Here is a 22,982-nt window from a genome sequence, read left to right as displayed (position 1 = left end):
CCAGGATTCTCTCCTATCCAGAGTAAACATTCAATTCCCAAGATCACCTACCTCAGAGCTTCCAGAGCATCCCAGACTGGTGACACTGCTGCTCCTGTATCCTGGCTCTCCACATCCATCCTTCCAGCCTCAGGATCACGAGTTGTGCAACCGAATCACTGCTCCATGCTGGAATCCTGCAGGAGAGGTGGAAAGGAGCCTCCCCTGTGGAATACACAATCCAACACCACAGCAGATCACAACTGGCTCCATGGTGGCTGCAGCCCATTCCAGCCCACCTTTGTGCCCCCACCTGAATCCCAACCACCTTCGCCAGACCAGGAATTCCATTACGTGCATGGCAGCAAGGAATCTCCTCCATATTCCAAGAAAAAGCAGCAGCAGGCACACTGGAAACTCTGGGAAGCTATCTGCAATGGATAAAGCAGAGGAGGAAGGAGGGAGGAAGGCAGGAAGGAAACACACATGGAGACAACAGGCTGTGAGGACTCACAGGCCTTTGTATCCATGTCCTATTTCCACACTATTTTTCCCGGCTGGCTTGGTTTTTTGAGGAAAACCTTGACCAGCCACACCAGTGAGTAGACAAAGAAATAACAGACTACTAATAAAGGACTAATGGGTTATTCCAAAATAACAATCCAGTTCCATGTCTATTCTCTACTCTTGCTACACAAAAAAATCATAAAATTAATGGAATTCGTGCTCTGGCAAATCAGGAAGATGAAGTGAAACTGCAAATGCCTTCAGAGATGCCTCCTGCCTTTGCTGTGCAGGAATCACAGGCTTCCCTTGGCTCATCCATGCAAGGCAAAACCTCAGAATTTGGGATAAACACTCTGGTGTCTCAGTGGAAACACCACTTGGCAAACAAAAAAGAGGAAAAGGTCCAAGACCATCGCTTGGCCAAGGGAAAAACAAGAGGAAAAGGTCCACCAAGGAAGAAACTTAAAGCAGAGAAACCTTCCAAAGGGGTGGGAAGCAGATGATTGATTGAGAGGCTGGCACATTGTTATTGGAAAAGCAGCTGCCTAGGAATGACTGCACTTCCTCTGGAGAAAAAGCAGCCCCAAAGGCAGGACAGGAGGTCTGGAGGGCAGTTGTGCTCTCCCATACAAAACCTGGGGAATTCATGACATGCAGGATGTTCCATGATGGAAAATGGCAACTCTCTCCATGAGACCTAGGGATCAGGTACAAGGTTATGTTAAAACCCCACAAACCATCCCAAAAAGCCCAGCTTTAGTCCCCCTCCTCCCAGCTGCCACCGTATGCACACGGAGTCATCACCAGGAATTAACTGTACCCTTTTTAATTGTTTTGTTAAAAATGTCGTCGAGACACCATGAATACAAGTACTGCAGTTACAGCCATACAAAAAAAGCAATACAAATTAAGCAGCTGAATACAAAAATACATTGAAATACATGAACACCACAATGGAACTCGGAGCACTAAATCCCAATCGTGTAGGCGTGGAAAAAAATTAAATAAAAACCTTTTCTTTTCGTATTAGACAATGTAGTTTTCTCCACTTCGAACAGTTACTTTTGCTAGTTATGTACTTCACAATTTCTTCTATGTACAGCATAGAATAAAATACTTTTAAAAGATATGACATTTTTCATCCTCAATATGTGATATAGTCTCTTTTACACTAATATTGACTGCAGGAATAAAAACTGTCCGTGTCTTACATCAACTCATTGGAAAAGGAGGAGCGACGCTTTCCTTTGAAATCATTTCCGTGAGGTTTTCCATCAGTTCAGGGGTTTGGCAGTCCTGGAACGGCATCTCTCCCGGGAATTCACGTACATAATATTGCTTGGATCTATACAAATGTGGCAATCGGATCTAAGTGGTGGTTGGGAAAGAGGCAGCTCACACATATACAGCTCTGGGAATTTTCCATGACTTATTTACAATGAAAGTGCTTTTCTCAGCTCTAACACGATCCGGGGGGATTGGTTTCCTTTCTACAGGTCAATTATTAGTCTCCCTGAAATTGGAAAGAAAAAGGATTCTCTAGAAAATACCACAGCTTTGCAAACACTCGAGCGTACTGGAGAACTGCGTGTGGTTCGGAGATTAGCAGCTGAAAAGTGGTGGGAATTATAATTTAAAAATAAATAAAGCCAAAAGAGGTAACCCAGGTACAAAACAGCAGAGAACTGCAATACCCACAACGGTAAAAAGACTCCAAAGCCGTCTGCTAACAAAACGGGGAAGCAGTTGGATCGAAAGTCTTGAAAACATCTTTTAAGGATTTATCATCCGACTCCCCGTTGGGATCGCTCTCCGGGGCCTGCGTTACCTGTCCGGGCTGCCTCACCTGCCTGGGGTCGCTGTACTGTGGCCGGATTAACCCCGACAGAGCCTGGATTGGGAGATTATGGACGGCAGGGGCAGCGCTGGAGTGTTTAGCCTGAGATTTACTGGTGCTGTTTGCCTTGTCTGAAGCAGCTTCTGCTGATCCTTCCGTGGGTTTTTCCGTGTTGGAGGCAGCCTTCTGCTGGGACGCATCTTCCGTGAGACTCGGCTCATTTTTACTGGAATTTTTCAAAATGCTTTTTTTCTGGTTCTCTCCATTCTCTCCCGAACTGGCTGGAGCCGTGTCCGAGGATGAGCTGTGATCCCTGGGATCGTACAAACTGATCCCACTCAGGATGGAGCCGGGAGTTCCCAGCCTAACACCACTGGATGATAATTTGGGCGCATAGGGAGGCAGAGCATCGGGGTCGGATTTTGGAGTCGTGGCTTCTGAGGGCTGGGATGAGCTGGCAGCAGCTCTGGCAAGCCGGGGGTCAAACTTGGGAGGGTGGGAATCCTTCCCGACTCCGTGGTGAGTGTCTGCACTTGACAGTCTGTGGAGTCTGGGATCAACGTTCTTTTGCAAGCGAGGATCCCCCAGTTTGCTGGAGCTACTGGCATGGGAATCTGTGGATGGATCCAAGTAGCCGCCCCGGCCCACAAGGCTGTTTTTGGCCTTGGCAGCGAGCCGGGGATCAGCTGGCATCGCATTGGGGTGTGGATCGTTCTTCAAATTCCGCAGTTTATTCAGTCTCTGGTCAGCAATGAGTGGAGGGAGAGGTAAATTGATGGAAGAGACAGGGTCAGGTTTAGGCAGAGGGATTGGGAGCAAGTCCTCGGGGGCCCACACAATGTGCTTGGCAAAGTTGGGTTTCATCAGGGTCACATCCATCTTAATGTGGCTGAACTGCCGCAGCTGGGAGCGGGGATCCCGTAACGTGACGCCCGGCAGAGGTTCCAAGGGAATGAGGAAAGCTCGTTCCCTCAGCTCCCTCTCCGAGTCCTCCTCGTCATCATCCAGCCCTTTCTGCTTGACCTTCACTCCGGCGTGGGCGTGGTGCAAATCCAGCTTGGCCCCGGCCAGGGAGGGGCCGGGATGGCCGCCCTCGCTGACCTTGTGCATCCGCGGATCGCGGGCCAGCCGGGGATCCAGGGACGCTGACTCCGAGGGCTTCCTGGGATTGGGCCTTGGAGACGCCCGGAGTCTCGGGTCAGCAGCCTGAGGCCCCACACCTTTGTCTTTTGCCAGCCTGGGATCCGTTGGCATCCCAAGCATGTGCTGCTCCGTGGAATGTTGTTGCCGATTCCTAAAGTTTTCGCTTTGTTTCTTTAAGGTTTTGAGGATTGATTTAACACTGCTCCCCTCTTCCTCCTCACTGCTGGAATACCAGTTGACATTCTCATCTAAAAATCAAAGAAATGCCACAAAATTTAGATTATTCCAGCAAATAATTCTTAAGAGAATCCAACACTCCCTAACGGGAAACTCCTCAGTAAAGCCAAACTGAAAAGATCTGATATTAAATCACTCCCAGTGTCATAAAAACCACAACCTCAAATGACCAAAATCCATGTAATTAAAGAAATGCCATTACACAAAAACCTGGACATAGTGGAGATAGAATGCAACACAGCCTGGGAGTGCCTCCATATCCATCAATATTAATTTGGGAAAGTAACTGCTCTCAAACAATCCCTATGGGTACTAGTTAAAAAACCTTATCTAAAATCTGAGTCTTGACAGAAGAAGGAAAAGTAAAATGGCCCCTTGCAGTGCTCTTTAATCCAAGTAAATTGCAAATTTGCTGCCTTACTTAATCCAAACCCCAAAGTTTGCAGGAGAGGTTGAAATTCAGGAAGGGAAGAAATTACAGTATTTTAAAGGATATCAGAGAAGGAAAAACGCTGCTCTATAGGAAACAGATAAAGAGGTGCACCTGAAGAAACAGGATAGAGGATGCACTTCCAGTCCTGGCAGTGAGAAACAACCCCTCTGGTCCAACAAGGGATTTTCCAACCAAAGGACCTTTTAAAAGTGCAACTAGATCCAAAAATTATTCATTGGAGCCAGGATGGACTGAACCTACACTAAGATCCTAGGACAAGCTGGGAAGAAGAGCTAAAAATACTGAGCAGCTGCTGCTTCCAATAACTATTCCCAATAACTGGGGACAGTGACAATAACAGTGACATGACGCGAGACAACGTCAACCGATTTGTTGGCCACGGCCATTAAGTATGATGAGAATTCCAACCAAACCCTGCTCACCTTCATCTTTGCTCATGGCCCTCTGGCCCTGGCTGCTGGCAGAGTCTCCATCCCGCTGGTGCTTCTGGCTGAGCCTCGCATACAGGGCCTTCTGCATGGCCGGCAGGAAGTCGGGCACGTTGATGCCCTGGTTGTGGCCCATGTGGCCACCCATGCAGTCCGACTCGCTCCCACCCGGATGTGACTCCGGAGCCATGAGGTGAGCCTGGTGATCTGTAAATTCTCCGTGCCATGCTCCATCTGCAGGACAAAACTCCAGTTAGCACTTATCCTAGAGAAATGTTGATAGCTATAAACATGGAATCATGGAATGAATTGGGTTGGAAAGGAGCTTAAAGAACATCCAGTTCCATGCCATGGCAGGGACACCTTCCCCTATCCCAGCCTGTTCCAAGCCACATCCAACCTGGCCTGGAACACTTCCAGGGATGGGGAAGCAGTTTCCCACAGCTTCTCTGGGAAAACTCTACCAGGGCCTCCCCACCCTCACAGGGAAGGATTTCTTCCCAATATCCCATTTCACCCTAAAGCATAACATGACTTAACAACACAACTGAACAGCACCAACTGAGAAAGCCAGAACGCTGAAGAGATTCCAGGAAGTTTCTGTCCAAAACTCATCCAGTAGACATCCTTACCTCCAGAATTATTGGCTGGCTGGAAGTTGTGTACAGCTTGGTGGGAATAATAGTTGTCATAGAAGTCAGCCGGGTTCTGCATGGGCTCGTACTCGCCAGGCATCTGCTGGTACTGTGGCCCCGGGGGGCAGTGATTGTCCCTTGGCATGTTCACCATGTGTCCCTGCACTCCAGGGGAATTGTAGGATCCTCCCATCCCCGGCGGGGTGAGGGGTGGCCCACCCTGCTGCCCCTGCATGGGCATTCCAGACTGGTTCTGCGGGCCCATGTACCCTGGAGGAACACCCTGCATGGGGGGGCTCTGCGGCATTCCCGGCCCTTGGGGGCCTCCGCAGGGATGGTGCCCAGGAGAACCGGGGTGCATCGGGGGCCCGTTGTGTCCCTGGGACATGCCAGGACCTGGCCCTGGACTCGAGCCTGGATTGTACATGTGCTGGGAATGGGGGTCGTTGCCCTGGAATGGCGGCCGCGGTGGTGATGCGCTGTTGTAGAAGGCTGGTGGCCTGGAAGCAGAAGAAAATCAAGAAATCAAGTTTTGGACCTACAAACACCAACAGTTGGTTCTCTTTACCCCCTCCCACACTTATTTGATCTGACATTGGATACAATTCCCAAAGGAGAATTATTTTCCAACTACACCCATTCCACATTCCTTAACTTGGCCAAAAAACCCACATTTTTTCCAATATTTGCTCATCTCCATCAGTTTTGCTCAAGAAAAAGCCAACTACAACAAGACTGGAGCAGGGAACAAACTGCTCCACCTGCAGATGGAGATGCAAACCAAGAGTCAACTTCTGGATGGTCAGGCCTAAGTTCCTTTCTATGGAAAACATGAAATAATCCTAGTATCAACTATCTGGCAGATCCTCAACTTAGCCCAGAATCCTGACAGGAACAATGATTAATGATTAAATGATAAACATCCAGGAGAGTTCTCCTCAGAATTCCAACACCTACTTCTTCCCAATTTTGTGTGCCAGATCCACAGTGGGCTTCACAACGATTTCAAAAAGAGATGGGATTTTCTTATAATCTCCTGAAGGATCTTGGTAATTTTCCATGTCAGACTCGGAGAAGGGATATTGCTCCGGGGGGGTTGGCAGGAGTCCGACCCCCGGCGGGGGTTTGGGAAGGGGAACAATGCCCCGCTTCCGGAGTTCCTCCAGCTCCTTCTCATCTTCATTCTGAGGTTCCTCCTCATTATTCAAAACCTGGAACAAAGCCACGTGGCAAACATTTAATCAATTTTTCAGTATTCCAGTTCAATTTAGTCTTGTGCCTTTTATTGAAATCTTATTTCCATATTTAAATAGACAACTTTCCTGTTATTTGCTACATTACTCTGGATATTGACATCCAATTCAAAGGAATTCCAAATCCATTCTTGGGAGTTGTTTTTCAGGACACCAAATCCAAGCCAAGAAAATACTTCTCTATTTCAGGAAGGAACAATTTCCCACAAGAAGGAGTTATTCCAAGATTCCTCAAATTTTTAGTGTTGGATTCACACCCTTTTTCTTTTAAGGCCTGGTGGGCAGTGACTGGAGAGGGAATACCCCAATAAACCAGAGCTCAGGGTTTCCCAGAGCACATGGAAAAGGCTCCTCCATCCATTCCCCACTCTGAATGTAGCAATCCCAATATTCCCAGTATCTGGATCACTCACCTTATCCAACAGCTCCTTGGTTTCTGCAGTCAGGGGCGCAGTGAGAGAATTTGCATTTATCTCCTTGATAACACTTTGCTCCTGTGTGGTAGAACTTGCAGGGGAATTCATGTGAGGAAGGAATTAAGGATTTTTAACAGTTTGGGAAGGTTGTAAAATCCAGCTGGCAGCTATCCCTCAATTCTTCAGCAGGAAGTCATCATTATGGTAGGAATTTTGGAAGCTAACAACCAACTTACCTCTTACTTCCATTTAAAATTCACCTAAAAATGACATTTCTGTGGCGTTCAGATTTAATTTTCAAATTGTGATTAAAAAGGGAAAGGTCTCAATTCCAGAGGAAAACACCAAAATAATGACAAATAGGAAGAGATCAGAGCCTTAAAAGTGTGGATAAATGTATCTAAATTCCTGGGATGTTATTTTCGAAAATGTTACAAATCAGTAATTTTATATTTATTTTTTCCTCTGAAGCATTTGAGAAAAAGAATATTGTAATTAATCTACCTAGTAGATAGTAGGCTCTTAAAAAACATTCATCTTTAGAAATCATTTATATCAAAATAAACAGAAATAAAAGAATAGAAATTAACATTTCAGGTGATTTTAGAAGTACTTTTAAAGGATATTGTGCAAATAAATGCAGTTCTCTCCTTTGGTGCAGTAACCCTGGATGTAAAACTTACAGATTTCCTTTTTCTTTTCAATCTCTGCATCATGATCAAATTTACACTGTTCTCCCTATAAAAAATTGCAAAAAAAGAAACAGGGAAAACACATTATCCATCTGAAATGCTGAGTAATTTAATTCTATAGTAAAAAGAACATCCTCCTCAGCTGAATTTAAATTTTTCATCTTTACCAACATTAAATTCCATTATAAGTAGTAAAAGCTGTAAATAGAGGGGCTCTGAACATAAAGAAAATTCCTGGATTGGAATTCAAAGGAATAGATGGAATGGTGACAGCAAACAATCCCTGTTCTCTGCCTTCACCTAGGAATTTGTATTAAAAAGGCACTGAAATAATACTTTACTGAATTACTTTAATATATTCTGTTATTCTTCCGGATTATTTTGCTGTATGGGGGTTTGAGTATTTTTTTAGGATTTATTTTCCTGAAAAAAACACCAAGTGCTCTTTCAGTCCCTTCTAAAACTGAAGGTGGCAGCAAATAGTCATCTGAGCCAAAGGTATTGAAAGGCAGCAAGAAACACAACATTTCACTTTTATTTCTACCATTTGGGTTAGAAAATGAAAATTCCACCGCTAAATCCCAAGGAACCAAATAAAAGTGAGAAGCATTCAGCGGCTGTGTTTTCTACCAATCCCACTTTTTAAAGTGCAGCACCACAAAGCAATTCCTTCAAAGTTCCCAAATCAGCAGGAAATAATTTCATATATTCAGGAATTGTTGCCTATTTAGATTCCAGACTTCTGAGAAATGATGACATTAATACATTATCATTCTCAGGGTAAGTTTAGGATGTTTTTATTAATAAAAATATAAATTTTTATTAGAATTTAAATCAAAGTGTGTAACAGAAGGGGATGTTTTTCCATAAATAATTCCATCTAGAAATCCTCAGCACATCAGAAATCAAAATATTGAGTTTCAACACCCAAGTTTGCTAAAAATTTATTTTAAAAAAATTAAATTTACCTTAATGCACCTCCCTTCGAGGAAGTATTTACAGATCTGTTTGCCCTTGTGCTCCACTGTGTGCTGGTTGATGAACTCCTGGCTCATATTAACCCATTTCTTCACTGGTTTGCCATCCTAGGAAAAAAAAAATCCACATTTTATCAGCTCCTTTTTGGAACACTGGTGATGCAGGCATTGGGAATAAGGACTGGAATTGCAGGTACCTCATGGAAGCCATCGGATCCTTTATTGCCGCCTCTGCCCCTGCCGCGATCTTTGCGCTTCAGTTTCTTTTGCATTCCACGCCCTCTTCCAACGTTGTAGTTGTTCCCTCGTTGGGAAATGCCTGGAAAACAGGAATAACCTCTTAAAAGGATCACAGAAATTAAGGGAAAATGGTTCTTTCATGGCATCAAAGAAAGACAAATGGAATAAGTTAAATCACTCCCTTTTTACTATTGGAAATGCTATTTCTGACCAGCCAGAATATGCCAGGAAAAACATCCCTGGCAGCTTCCCTCATCCAGGTCTCCACCCCAAAAATGCCACCAAAACTCCCCTTACCTTTCTGGATCCCTTTCATGCCCTGTTTCTTCACTGGTTCCTTTGGGAATGGAGGTCCCAAATCCCCACTGGAAGTCTCTTTAGCTTGTCTGTACTGTTTGAGCTGGTCAGCAAAATCCTCATCCTTTTCCTCCTCGTTGTAATTGCCAAAGTTTTCATCACTGTAATGACTGTAGTTGTCATATTCCTTACTTTTGACATTTTTTTTATGCTGCATTTTCTGGGAACTCATGTAATTCCCTGACACATGTCCATGCTGTAAGGAAAGGGACTGCATTAGGAAGCAATTCCATATTTCCAAACCCCACCCCTCCAAACTGCTCTAAAAATCTGTTTATGGGGCTGTTTTATCATTACCAGATTTGCAAAAAAAAAAAGCATCAATAAGTATTCAGGAAAAATTAATAATTTTAATTCACCAGCTGAGAAAAGCCAAGAAAATTGGGCTCCCAAAATGCAGAATCAACTTTAGATATTGAAAAATTACTTTTCAAGAGTTTTTTTCCTTTGAGTCCAGCCTAAATCCCGTGCAGGCAATACAAAGATTCCTTAATAATAAAGATTCCTTAATTCCTGATGCCTGATGGAAGAAAAATTGGTATCAGGCTTATTTTCTACCACAGATCCTGCTTTACATCTGCGAATCTCCTCAGGGAGATGAGAACCGGATGTGCTTCCAGAAATCCAGGAGAACAGGCACAGGGATGGAGCCAAACTTCCAAACCCATACTGTTTATATTTGTATTTTTGGAATGTCACCTCAATAAGGACATGAGGAATGAGTTTGAATCTTCCTACCTGACTGAAGGAGGAATCATAATCCCTGTAGGAAGAGCTGCTGCTTTTTTTGTGGGGCCTTTCCGTGCGCTCCATGTCGGAGTCGTGGCTGTAGTCGGAGCTGTCATCACTGGAAGGGGAGTTATGCTAGAAAACAGAACAAAAAAGCTGGGAATTTTGAGGAAATCATCTTCTTTCCATAAATATAATGAACACAAAAGTGATAAATTTACATTGTGTATCTTATCCTAAAAACTCTCAAATTCCTCTGGTTAAGCATCCAAGTCCTGCGCTTAATTTTGAACATTTAAAACCAGTTTAAGTATTAATGGAAATAAAACCATTTTAATTCCTTTGCCAATTTCTTGGATCCTTTTCCTGGACACCCATGAATCAAATCAGAACTTCCAAAATGTTGGGTTTTTTTCCTAACCTTATGCTTGTCCCGTCTTCTCCTTTTGGATTTTTTCTTTTCCTTCTCTTTTTTGCGTTTTTTACGGGATTTCCGGTGGCCTTTCTCATTTTTCTGTTTATCATCCCCTTTTGAGCCATGTTCTTTCACATCCTCATAAGCTGCATCATCTATTTCCCCATCTTCCAGCTCTCCATCTTCCCTGAAAGAGGGATACCAGGAAGACAATAAAATTCCATGTTATCATCCAGCTCACCTGTCACTGGAAAAAAACAGTTGTGAAGTTTGAAGCAACCCCAAGCTGTGATTTTTGGGATAAATGGATATGCCAGGGAGAAGACATGACTGCTGTATGACCTGGAATTTCTTGGAATTACATTAATGAAATAAAACTGGAACATTAATATCCCTGAAACACCTGCAGCTATCCCAAAAATCCAATTATGTTTTGATGATATCAGTTAAACTCATTCCCTCAAGGATCAATTAAAATATCCTCTTCCATAAAATACCTACAGAATATGCTCCTAGGGAACAAATTTGTTCCCATGTCCCAATTCCTATGGGAATTACACTCGAGGATTTCCACTTTTGGGATGCATCCAGGACTGGAAAAACTTTCCAGGTAAACCAGTCTCAGTAATACAATCCCTTGGATTGCATGGCAGAGGGAAGATTACAAAAGCCCTCTAATCTCTAAATTCTTTCCACAACATCCAAGCATTTTCCAAGGACTGAGCTTCAAGAATGTAAAAAAGGGGGTGGGGAAAGGAAAAAGAAGGAAAAATCCAACAACTGGATAGATTGAAAAGATCATGGTCAAATATACCATTTCTTGGAAAGTAAATTATTTTTCAAGGAAGTGCCAAGGCAGGAATGCTCTTCTGGTTTAGCTGCTTTTATTCCCATTTAAATCCCAAACTGGAGATATGCACCAGGGAGGGAGAGCAGAATCCCCTTTTCAGGAGCTCCCCCCTCTCCCACAGCCTCCAGATACTTGGAGCTGGATATGTGAAAAGAATCCCAGAAAACATTCCCACTGTCTGAGTGCATTCCTAGAGCACCTCTCAAATGGATCAGAAAGGCACAGAAGCCAAATGACCTTCCAGGGAAAAGCAACCTGATGAAATCCCTGGGCAGTTCCACTAATATTTGGGAAGGGAGAATCAAAAAACCCCAATTCTGGTATTTTAATTTCATTTCTAACCTTTAAACCTGGATTTTAGCTCCCCTTCCTTGACCTTCTTTCAGGTCATCCTTAAAAATAGAATTCCTTATGCCCAAAGAAGATTTACTCCAGAAGCTCCTTAAATCCAAGATCCAAACCCAGAATGCATTTTCTGAAATATTCTGGGAATCTCTACCCTCAAACATTGAGGATTTCATTCCCCATAATTTCATTAAAAAATTTTACTTTAGGCTAAAATTCCCTGATGGCTAAAATTCCCCAAATTTTGATACTAAGGTGCTGCTTAAGAAATTAAGAATTAATAAGGAAAATAACTCCAAATAACAGAGAACTTTCACTGGGAAAATCAAACAAAAGCAGAGGGTGGCTGGGAGCAGTAAAAAGTGAAAGTAAATTAATTTCAAGCTATTTTCTAGGAAATCTGGCATTGATTTGTGTGCAAATAAACTTGCCTCCAACTTATTCCTTACTCTGCATGGATTTACCCACACAGAACCAGGAAATCCTCACAAAATCCTTGCAGGAAAAATCTGTCCAGGACCCCTGTGCTGGAAGGCTCAGACCCTTCATCACCAAAATATTATCAACAGCAGGAATTAACTAGAACTAATCAAAGAACATTCCTGTCTTGAGAAAACTGCATTAAAACCACCTTCCAAGTTGGAATATTCAAAGTGTGGACAGATAGGGTTTTTTAATTATTTTTTACTAAGTAAATTCTTTTATCATTTAACAGAGCAGCTCAAATCAAACTATTAACAGAATTCCTGCTGCACAAATTGATTGGGAATCATGAAGTTGTATGGGTGTTCCCTGGAGTGAACTGGTTTTACTGGTCCTACATTTGCACACCTGATGTAACACAAAAACTTTGGAGTTGGGGCCTTTTTTGAAGTGAATGAACTCATTTTGCAGAGCTAAAGTTTTAGAAAAAGTACAAGTTGTGTGTATTGTTGCTCTTCACCTCATAAATTAAAACATTATAAAGCAACACTTGTAAATTAAAATTAATTAGGTTGTTAGGTGGCACTTATTGGCTCTATTTCACAATTACCAGTGTCACAACTGGTTGTACTGGTGGGAACAGCTGGTGAGAGGATGAGAACTCCAAGCTGGAAAAACTCTGCTCCCAGCACTACCCGGAGTCACTCGGGCTTGTCCTCAAGGATTTGAGAACTCCAGATATTTTCAATCCCTGAAACAGTGAAAAGTCACAGCCTGATTGCAGGAACTCCACAGCACAGCTCTGCCCCAGCTCCAGAGATCCCAGTGGATTCCTGGTGTGCACTCAGCTCGGAAAACAGAGCACAACACAACTTCCACCCTTGCCCAAGGACGAGCAGGAAGGGGAAAACAAGAACAGGGAGCTCTGGGCTCTGCCTTGGACTTGCACTAAAGCCCAGGCCCATTTTAGGGATTGCTTCCCGAGGACAAGCAGGAAGGGGAAAACAAGCACCAGCAGCTCTGGGCTCTGCCCTGACCCTTGCACTGAATCCCAGGAGCATTTCCCAAGGACAAGCAGGAAGGGGAAAACAAGCACCAGCAGCTCTGGGCTCTTCCCTGACCCTTGCACTAAACCCAAGGAGCATTTGGGACCACTTCCCAATTTATAACACAGAACTTGGGACTCTGTTCTCCAACAAGGAAACAGTTTTGCATTTACCCACAAGCCTTTTTTTTTTTTGTCTGTTTGTTTGTTTTTTCCCCAGTGTTTCCTGGTCCTCTGAAGTACCACAAATGGTTGTGGAGCTGTGTGGGGGGAGGCCAAGCTCTGGGAATGGCAAAACCTCGGCGTTTTTAACTCCTGCAGCTTTGTCAGGAATGCTCAGGGTAGATGTAGGCTCAGGCACTGGTAACTGCCACCCTGGCACAGTATTTTTGGAACTAGTTAGGAAGGCCAGGGCTGCCTGGAGAAAGGATTTGAATTTCCAGCAGCTGCAGGAGAGAAAAGGAGGGAGGGAAGGAGGGAGGGAGCAACAGAGGTCCTTTCACCAGGAACAGGACTCTGGGTTTCTGCGCATGGGGATTGAGAGGTGGCAAAGATAACGTCAGTCAGCCCTTAATCTGCATAAAAAAGATCCAGTTAAATGTGTAAGGTGGAATCTGGCAAGAAAATGACGTTAAATATGGCTCTAGTGAGAGATTGTGGTATCAACAAAAACAGCCAAAAATAAAAAACCCGCCCAACTCGGAGCACCCTTTCCTGCCTGAGACAGAGAACAATGGTGACATTCAACAGACACCCCCTGGAAAGTGCAATTTATGGAAAGAATGGCAAACAGCCCCCCTTCCCAGCCAGAATAAATCAATGAAGATGTAAAAACGCATGCATTCCAAAAGGAAAAATTAAAACCTTGCTAAAAAAATGCACTTTTAATGCAGTGACTTCCCCCCTCCCCAATTTGCATTCCCCACCACCACCACCCCGCTCCAGCCTGAAGGTGACCTGCCCCCCAAAAACATCGTTAACCCCCTCAGGCACATTAACAGAGCATCATCATCAGCATCAGCATCATCATCATCATTACCAGCATCACCCCACTAAGTACCACCATTATGAGAAGCGGAGAGAGAGAAGAATGTTACTCGACCTTTCGTCCCCTGCATGTTGCCTGTCAGAGTCGGGCATGTTTGGGTCAAGAACTGGGTTTGGGGGTTTGGAGAACAGGCTTTCAAAGGCCATTGTGCCTGGCTGTGGTGTGGTGAGGAGGAGGAGGAGGAGGGAGGTGGAGGAAGGCAGGGCCCCGCCGCTGCCCGCGGTGCGGAGCGGCGGGAGGAGGCGGCGGCGGCGGCGGCGCGCACGGCCGCGCTGGGGGCGGCTCGGTGAGGAGGAGGAGGAGGGCCGGGCCCCTCAGTGAGGAGAGATGATGAAGGTTTGCACTCACGGTTACTTAGTGAGACACTAACGGGCACTCAGCGCCCGGGCCCGGCCGCCCCGCGCGGGCGCTGCGGGGAGGCGGTGGCGGCGGCGGCGGCTCGAGCGGCAGCCCCGGGGCACAGGAGAGCGGGAGGACACACACACGGGGGAGGGAGGTGCTGCTGGCCGGAGATGGCGGCCCTAATTCTTCCTTACAAACATGGCGCCCGCGCGAGGCACTCGCACAAAATGGCGGCGGCGGCTGAGGGAAGAGAAGGAGGAGGAGGAGAACGGCGGCAGCAGCAGCGGCGGCAGCGGCCCCGGGCGCTTTGCCCGCACACGCTCGCTCAGCGCCCGCGGCCCGCACGCGCCGCCGCCGCCGCCACAGCGTCTTCCGCGCCCGCCGGGGCCGCGATGTCGTCGCGTCCCCTCACGCCGCCGCCGCCGCCCGCCGCGCTCCTCCTCCTCCTCCGCCGCGGCCCTGGGCCCGCCCCCCGCGCGCCGCCATTGGCCGCGGCCGCCGCGTCTCGCGCGCCCATTGGCTTTCCGCCACGCCCGTCAACCTCGCAGCGACGTCACGCACGGGCCCCGCCCTCCTCCGCTTCCCCTCGGCCGGCGCCGCCGCCGTGCGCGCGCGGAGGGGGCGGGGCCTCGCCGCGCGTGCTGTCACGTGCCCCGCGCCCGTCACGTGGTGGCGGCGTCCCCCCGGGAATGGTGGGGAAAAAAGGGGGGAAAAGGGAGGGAAAGGGGGAAAAGGGCGGTGGCTTCCGTCTGACGAGAACCGGGACGGGCATGGGGAGCGGGAATGGGCCTCCCCTCCCGCCTCTGCGTCATGGCCGCCGCCCCCCCCCGCCCCCCTCACGCACTGTGGGCAGCGCCCCCTGGCGGCCGGTGCGTGTGAGGGGAAGCGGCGGGTGCGTCATTAATTAGTGACGCTCGTAATTAACCAGAGAGTGTGTGTCCCCAGGGCGGGACAGAAGCGGTGCCTGGAGTCGCTGTCGGGGTCAGGGCGTGACAAAACCCGCGATAAAGTGGTTCCAAGACAGTCACTTAATAAAAATGTGGTGGGCGAAGGGAAGACGTGTTTGTCAGAGTCACTTCAATGACGTTTAATCAAACGTTCCCGGGAAAAGTCACATTTGTATCCTGTCCAGCTGCCTCCCTGCCTGCTTTTCAGGATACAGGACTCGGCTTTTTTCAGCGCTAGCAACCGAATAAACTTTATAAAAACAAGGCATGGATTCCTATGGGATTCCGAGCGGGAGGAGCCTCAGATCCTTCAGGGAAGAATCATCTCCCTTGGGCCTCACACACCTGAGCAAGGCAAGCAGGACGCGGGGTCCTGATCATCAGGGAAATCAGGCAAATCCAAAGAAAAGGCTGGAAAACAGCATTCCTACAGGGGACGAGGTGGTGGCGGCTGGGGAGAGTCATTAGTGCTGCTTAGGACTAATTAGCTCCATCAGCACAGGTGCAGCCCTGGAGCTGATGCCCACAGGACTCAGCATCATCTCCCCAGGCCCTAGGCAAAGGAAAAAAAAAAGTCCAGGAAAATCTAGACTCGAAGGAAAAATCCTAAATTTTTGGTTAAATATTCTGGGGTGGGAAATGGTGGTTTTGGGACAGCACATCTGGGGCCAGCTGTGCCCACCAAAGGGAAGCAGAAGCATTCCTGCTATTTTTTTTCAGCTCCTAAATATTATTATCCCAAATGAAAGTTGTATTTCAAGACTGGAAGAGCCTCTCTCTGCAAATTCCAACCTCGGGAAGTCTGAAAGATGCCGGAGCGGCTGCTCTGGGGAGGGAAAAAAAATCTCCTTCAGTCAACTGGAATGGCAGCCAGAGGTTGAGAAAGGCAAAGAGCCGAACTTAAACTTTTCCAGGGCTGGAAGGGAGAAACCAGCTCACCCTGACCTCAGGAATTAGGAAAATGTTGTCAGTTTGGGATGGTGCCGCAAGGAAAAGCCTCCGGAGCGTGGTCCAGGCGCCCGTCTCCAGCTGTGTTATCCGGAGAAAGCAGCAGATGGAAACTATTCTGCCCTGTCAGGAGCTTGTCTCTCCCAAATTCCTGGTGTTCAGCTCCCAGATTTTGTTATCATCCCAAAACAGGGTCATGGCCTGCTGGAGGAGCACGTCCAGCCAGGCTGGGAAGCGGCAGGGAGAGGAGCAGCCGTGCTTCTAGAAAAGCATTTTCTCCTAAGTTTTGGGGTTATCTTTGAAGCACTCTGGAGTTTTCCCTTCCCTCCCCCAGCACAACCCTGGGATACATTTCCCTGCCCAGCTCCACGTCCAGCCGGAGCTCCTGCCAATCCAAACATCCTCCATCCGCCGACAACAGCCCTGAATGTCCCTTCTTGTTCTGCTGGAGAGATCCAACCCCTTCCCAGGCTCCTGTACCCCACAAAAATCCAGGAGCTCGATCCCCCAGAGGAGACAGATCCATCTTGGGAAGTCTCTTTCCCCAGGACAAGGAGTGGGAATAGTTTTGGTGGGTGCAGCTTAGCAGGATGTAAGGGAGTGAGGGTTCCCAGGGGAAAGGATGCTCAGGGATGAGGATTCCCAGGATGAAGATTCTTTGGGGGGAAGGATTCTCCAGGCTGAAAATGCTCAGGGATAAGGATGCTCTGGGGAGAATGAACCCCCTGCTATCAGCCAGCCCCTCCCAAACAAAACAGAGCAGGAAAATAAAACCATGGATAAAGGGTTCTTGCCCTCCCAGACCCCAATTCCTCTTGGACTGCTCTGGGTGAGAATTCCCCCCATCCACACATCCATCAGGTGCTTCACTCCAGTGACATCCTTTACATCATCCTTTAATTGTACTAAATCCAGTGGGATGAGGGAACATGCAGAACACGCACAAGCAGGAGGGTGAATCCCCCTGGAGAAAAGCTGAATCCCAGCTCTTCCCAGCATTCCTATGCCAGGATGGAGGCTCTGACTGATGGAGCAGGGAAAATTCCCACCTCCACATGCAGCTGAAGCTCTGCTGTGAGGAGGATCCATGGGGGATCCCCATTTGAGAGGTTTAAGGAGCAGGGATAGCCCTGGAATTCTGCCTTTGCCCCGCTTGCCAAGGAGGGCACCCATGGAATGTTCCAGCCCTGATCAATCCCAGGGGATCGAGGCACCAGACCTCAATCCCTACAGGCTGCCAGGGGGATTCTCAGCATCCGGAGGGAAGTGGAAGTGTGTTTTTAGGGAGCAGGACTGGGTGCAACAAGGGAGGGGAGCAGGAAAGGCCATGAGCCTCCCTCTTCCCACACACTTGGTTTCACTGCTTCCTAAAGGAAAAATCGGGAATTCAGAGGAAATCAGGGCTGTGGTTTCCATCTGCTGTTGCAGGACATCCTCTCTCTGGAGCTGGGATGAGGATGGGGATGAGCTTGTCCACCTCATTTGGCGGTGTAAATCCACATGGGAAGAAGAACTTTGGGACAGAGCAGGGAGGCTGGATGTCTGCAGAGCAGCTCCAGCCTGGACTTCCCCTGTGATCCACGGGATGCTGAGCAGGGAGCAGGATCCACCCCTAAAACTCATAAGCCGAGACAAAGAGAGTGATTTTGGACAGGTGCTTGGCCTGGAACGCCCGGTCCAGGTACTCGGCCATGTCCACGTCCACGTGGACGGTGCGGGGCCCGCGCAGGCTCTGCAGCAGCAGCAGCTCCCCGGTGTGCCGGTCCGAGCGCTGCACCACGAAGTGCCCGCGCTCGTTGCCGCCCGCGATGCCGAAGCGCAGGCTGTCGGGGCCCGGCCGGCCCGGAGCCGCCGCCGTGGCCATGCGGAACAGCGGCGCCGGGGTCTGCAGCTTGGAGGGAAGGGGCAGGTAGTGGAAGGAGATGGTTTTGGGCGCCTGGTGGCACGAGCGGCTCTCCATGGGGCACGGGTTGCGCTCGCACTGGCTGCGGAAAGAAAAGCAAGGAGAGGTTTTCTGGGGATGTGGCGTCCGTGCCCACCTTGCCCGTGTTGGATCCATAGGAATGCCGTGCCGTGGATTTTGTGCCCCGCACTTACAAGGGGGAGGTTTTGGATTTTGTGCCCCGCACCTACAAGGGGGAGGTTTTGGATTTAGTGTCCCACACTTACAAGGGGGAGGTTTTGGATTCTGTGCCCACACTTACAAAGGGGAGGTTTTGACGTAGGAGACGTTGCCGGCGGCCGGGGGACACTCGGGGGTGACGCACTGGAATCCCCCCCCGGTGTTGATGCAGGTGCTCCCGCTTGTGCAGTTATCCTGGGATAGGGAGCACTCGTCAATATCTGGAAAACAGGGGCGGGAAGCGGCGTCAGGGCATGGAAGCGTCCAACTGAGCTCACCTTTCCATCAGAAAATAGGCAAAACCACATTGAAACAGGTTAAACGATCCAAAAAATATGGGAGCATCCCGGAATTCCACCTCCTCTCCCCAAGCTCTGGCCCAGGCCAGCATGGGTTAAGAGCAGCCCTCTGCCAGCAGGAAGGCAGCTGCTTTTCCAAACTTTCTGCTGGATTGTTTGGAAACACCGTCCCTTTGTATTTACTGAACACCCGTGGGATGCCTGGCAGGAGCTGGAATGCAGAGGATTTGCTAGGAGCATTAGTGAGATGCCATGGAACACGGGAAAATCAGGGAGGAATGGGGAAATAGGGATTTTCTCACCCTGAACTGCAGCAAGCAACACTTCAGGGCACAAAAAATTCCCTGTTTATCAGGAGGCTTTCAGCAGTTTTGGCCTCCCACCATTCCCACCCGCTGCCTTCCACCTGCACCCCAATTCCCTTGGATTGGGGGAGATGCTGCCACCCTCTGAACTGATCATGGAATTCTGGAAGTTTAACATTCCTTTTGGCTCTTCTCAGGAATTCCTTGCTCCAGGAACATTTCCCACAGCCACAGTGGGGTCATCTTCAAGGAGGTGCAGACCCAAAGTGTTGCTCCATCATCCAGAGAGGTAAAGGAGAGGGGAGAGGGAAAGGGAGAGGAGGAGAGGGAGAGGTGCAGCCATGCTTCCAGAGAAGCATTTTATTTTCATTTTTAGGGATTTTTTGAAGCCCTCTGGTGGAGTTTTCCCTTCTCCAGCACAACCCTGGGATTCATTTCCCCACCCAGCTCCGCATCCAACTGGAACTCTTGCCAATCCAAACATCCTCCATCCGCTGCCATCCTGCAAAGCATCACTCCATCATCCCCCTCCCCTCTACACCAGCCTTTCCCTTGGATATGGAGAAAAAAGTGGGGGAAAATGGCAGAGCACTTGGGACCAAGTGGATTCCAGCCTTCTCACCTTCGCAGCTCTTGCCGTCGCCCAGCAGGACGTATCCTGTGGGGCAGGAGCAGCGGAAGGAGCCGGGAATGTTGACACAGGCGTGGGCACAGAGCCGGGGTCCCCCTTGCTGCCGGTACACCTCGCACTCGTTGAGGTCTGCGGAGACAGGGATTCACCGAGATCTCACTCCAGCCTCCTGGGAAAACCCAGGGAGCGAGCGCGGGCCGGAGGAGCGGGCACGAGGTGGGTTGGGAAGGGGCCGATGGCAGATTCCAGGGAATGGGAGCGCAGCTCGAGGGCTGTGACCAGCGGTGTCCCGCAGAGGGCGACACTGCGCCCGGTCTGAGCTCAACCATCCATGGATGGGATGGAGAGCTTGGAGCCTCCAGAAGGAGCTTGGAGCAGCCGCCGGTCACTGGAGATATTCCAGAGCCAGCTGGGCACAATCCTGTGCTGTGTGCTCTGGGATGGCGGCGCTGAGCCACTGTGGTCCCTACCAATGTGACTCCGTGACCCTGCAGCCCCGCAGCCCTCCCGTATCCCGACTCACCCTGGCAGATCCCATTGGAAGCCGTGCCGCTCATGTGGAAGCCGGGATCGCAGCTGCACTGCTGGGTCTGGGCGATCTGGGAACAGCGGGGCTGCCGGCTGAAGGCCGGGTCATCCGTCACGCTCCAGGTGGGAGGAGCTGCGGGAAAACGGCGGGATGGGGAGCTGGGATGAGCTGGGGGATGAAATGCTCCCATTTATCCCCCAGCAAGGGTCACCCACCGGTCTGAGCCTGGTGCTGGCAGGTGGCTCCCGTCCACTGCGGGGGACAGAGGCATTTGAAGTGGTTGAGACCCTCCAGGCACGTCCCACCATTCTGGCAGGGGCTGCTCGAGCACTCTCTGATCTCTGCGGGAAAAGCAGGCATGTTCTGTGTTATCTCCTTTTGGGAAGAAAGGCTCAGGAATGCTGCACACACCGGGATGCTTTGGTACCCTACACCAGGCACGTCACAGCCAGGATATCGTTTCCCCTCATCTCTCCTGCTGAGCTGCTAAGTCCCACTTTTCCTTAAGACAGAGAAATCCCAAAATCATGGGAGCTGCAGCATCTCTGGAACTTTGGGGGGCAGCTGCGATCCCTCCCCACTTTGAGCACCCTAATATCCCCCCGTGTTTATAATAATCCACCTTTCCAAAGGACATTGCAGGGCAGGCAATGAGCAGTACCTGCACAGCGGGCCTCCTGCCCTGTCCAGCTGCCGTTGGCCTGGCATATCCGTGTGCTGGAGCCCAGGAGCTGGAATCCTGGGTCACAGGCAAAGTGAACCTCGTGATCCACCAAATATTTGGTGCCGAACTTCCTCCCATCCGCAGGGGCTTGGAGGGCAGGACAGGCAGCTGCGAGATCATGGAAATGGGATGAGTTTAGAGGGGGGCCTGTCCTTCCAAGCCACGCTTTACCTGCGATTTCCCTGGAATGCTGTCCCAGGGACTCACCAGCGGGCGGCTCCGGGGCGGCCTTGGCCAGGGAGGCGTGGATGGTGCTCAGGCGGCTCCTGACAGCGCGCAGCCCTTCGGAGAAGCGCGTCTCCTGGCCCTTGAGCAGCTGCTGCATCTGCCGGATGGCAGCCAGGAGCTGCTGCCTGCTGAGGCAGCTCTGCGGGACACAGGGACAGGGACAGGGATGGGGACCTCCCTGTGCTGCCACTCCTCCCAGGAGCCAACCTGCTGCCCGTGGGAGGAGGCTGGCGAGGGAGCTCCGCAGCATCCGATGTTCCCTGAGCGCCCTGACTTTGTATTTTCCCCCGCGTTTACCCAGATCCAGGAGGTTTTTTCCACCTAGGCCTGCGCTCCAGGCAGGGCTGGGATCGCTTTGTGGGAGAGATGCTATAACTCATGTTTCATCCTGCAGGAGCTCCAGCCCTGTCCCACTTCCACATGACAAAAGAAGAGGAAAACAGCTGTCTTGTGAGCTCTGCCGGGGCCAGGAACGCTGGTGGGACTCCTGCCTGCAAACCGATCGCTCCCACGGGACTGACTCATGCCGGAGACGGGCACCGTTATTATGGGATTCCTGCGGAACTGACTTGAAACCGAGGAAAAAGAGCAAAGCCGTTCCCAGAACTCAGAAATCTGGGGAGTGCAGTGAGGAGAGAGCGCACAGGGACTGGGCTGGGGGCTATGGAATTCCGGGAAAGCGAGCGGAGGTGGTGGGCTCTGTCCCACCTGGTCGAAAGGATTTCTTCCCCCCTTTCCATAACCGCACTGTGGAATGAGTCCCGTTTCCAAAGAGCTGCCGAGGGTTGAGAGAGGACAAACACAGCAGCCCCAGCAGCGCTCTCGGTAACCTCTGCTTCCCCGGGAGCGGGTTCGGGGGTCCCGGGCTGCCGGGGGGCATGAGCCGGGCTGTGCTGGCAGCTCTGGGATGCCCCGAGCCCAGAGGAAGGGAGGCAAAAGCAAATAGATGCTGGCGCGTCGCTGGCTTTAATAAACAGCTCTTTGTTAGGGCTGGGTTTAACTCCGTGAGCCAGCGCGAGCTCCGGCGGGATGCTGAGCCGTCGCAAAGCTGGAAAATCCCCCCCCAAACACCCCAAACGGGGATTCTGTGCTCGGGGGCAGCTTCAGGTGTGGGGTAAGAAGGGCGAAAAGAGCCCAGAGGAAGCCGCGGGCGCTTTAAGCGCGGCTCATGAGCAGTTTAAGCGCGGGCTGGGGCTTTGCCCACCTGTTTGCCGGGGCAGGAGCGCGGGCAGCGCTGCGGGGCTCTCGGGGCGCACGGCAGCGGGGAGCGAGCGGGAAGCGGAGAGGAGCCCCGCGCCCCCCCAGAGCCCCTCCCGGGCTCCCGGTCCCCCCTCACCTGGGCGGCCGGCGCGGCCGGGAGCGGCAGCAGCAGCGGCAGCAGCAGCAGCAGCAGCGGCGGGAGGCGGCCCCGCGCCCCCCGCGGCCCCGCCATGGTGCGGTGCGGCCCCGCCGCTCTCCGGGACCGGCTGCCCCGCGCTCTCCCCGCCCCGCCCGCGCCGCCCCCGCGCTGCCCCGTGCAGGGGACGCGGCGCTTCCCCGCCCCGGCGCCGGGCCGGCCCCGCGCATCCCCCGGGACACCGGCCGGGCTCCGAGGGCATCCATCCCCCGGGACACCGGCCGGGCTCCGAGGGCATCCATCCCCAGCGCCTGGGGTGCCGGAGGGTGGCTTTTCCCCCAGCAAAGCTGTTTCTGGTGCTGCCGGGACGAGCGGGCACCGTGCAGGAGCGCCTGTCAGCCCCCCAGCTCCGGCGGGGCCGGGACCACCCGCGCCGGGCAGGGAAATCCTTTCCGAGCCCTGCAACCCCTCTTCAGCTCGGCACCCCGTTTTCCAGCTTCTGCACCCCATCTCGGTCAGTTTCCCCAGTTCCAAAATTCCTTCCCCAGCCCCTGCAACCCC

The 22,982-nt window shown here is 50.5% G+C and overlaps 2 protein-coding genes across 2 annotated transcripts; both read right to left on the bottom strand.

Annotated features, from left to right (window-relative positions):
• Window positions 1-1,296: 1,296 nt before the first annotated feature.
• Window positions 1,297-14,696, bottom strand: ZC3H6 (zinc finger CCCH-type containing 6). The gene is given in 13 exon segments (XM_030946633.1): window positions 1,297-3,714; window positions 4,580-4,819; window positions 5,218-5,720; window positions 6,178-6,431; window positions 6,887-6,925; window positions 6,927-6,997; window positions 7,516-7,627; window positions 8,550-8,666; window positions 8,756-8,877; window positions 9,096-9,351; window positions 9,894-10,019; window positions 10,306-10,486; window positions 14,065-14,696. Coding segments are annotated over 13 exon segments (3,615 nt in total). The 5' UTR covers window positions 14,157-14,696; the 3' UTR covers window positions 1,297-2,212.
• A 2,475-nt stretch (window positions 14,697-17,171) lies between these two features.
• Window positions 17,172-22,478, bottom strand: FBLN7 (fibulin 7; the record flags this gene model as incomplete). The annotated part of the gene is made up of 8 exons (XM_030946645.1): window positions 17,172-18,232; window positions 18,452-18,590; window positions 19,596-19,733; window positions 20,128-20,265; window positions 20,349-20,474; window positions 20,795-20,965; window positions 21,065-21,224; window positions 22,422-22,478. Coding segments are annotated over 8 exons (1,302 nt in total), but the record flags the coding sequence as incomplete, so codon positions are not given.
• Between the last annotated feature and the right edge of the window lie 504 nt (window positions 22,479-22,982).

This window comes from Camarhynchus parvulus, chromosome 3 (assembly GCF_901933205.1).
Source record: "Camarhynchus parvulus chromosome 3, STF_HiC, whole genome shotgun sequence".
Classification (NCBI taxonomy): domain Eukaryota; kingdom Metazoa; phylum Chordata; class Aves; order Passeriformes; family Thraupidae; genus Camarhynchus; species Camarhynchus parvulus.
This window is presented reverse-complemented; position numbering and strand designations above follow the sequence as displayed.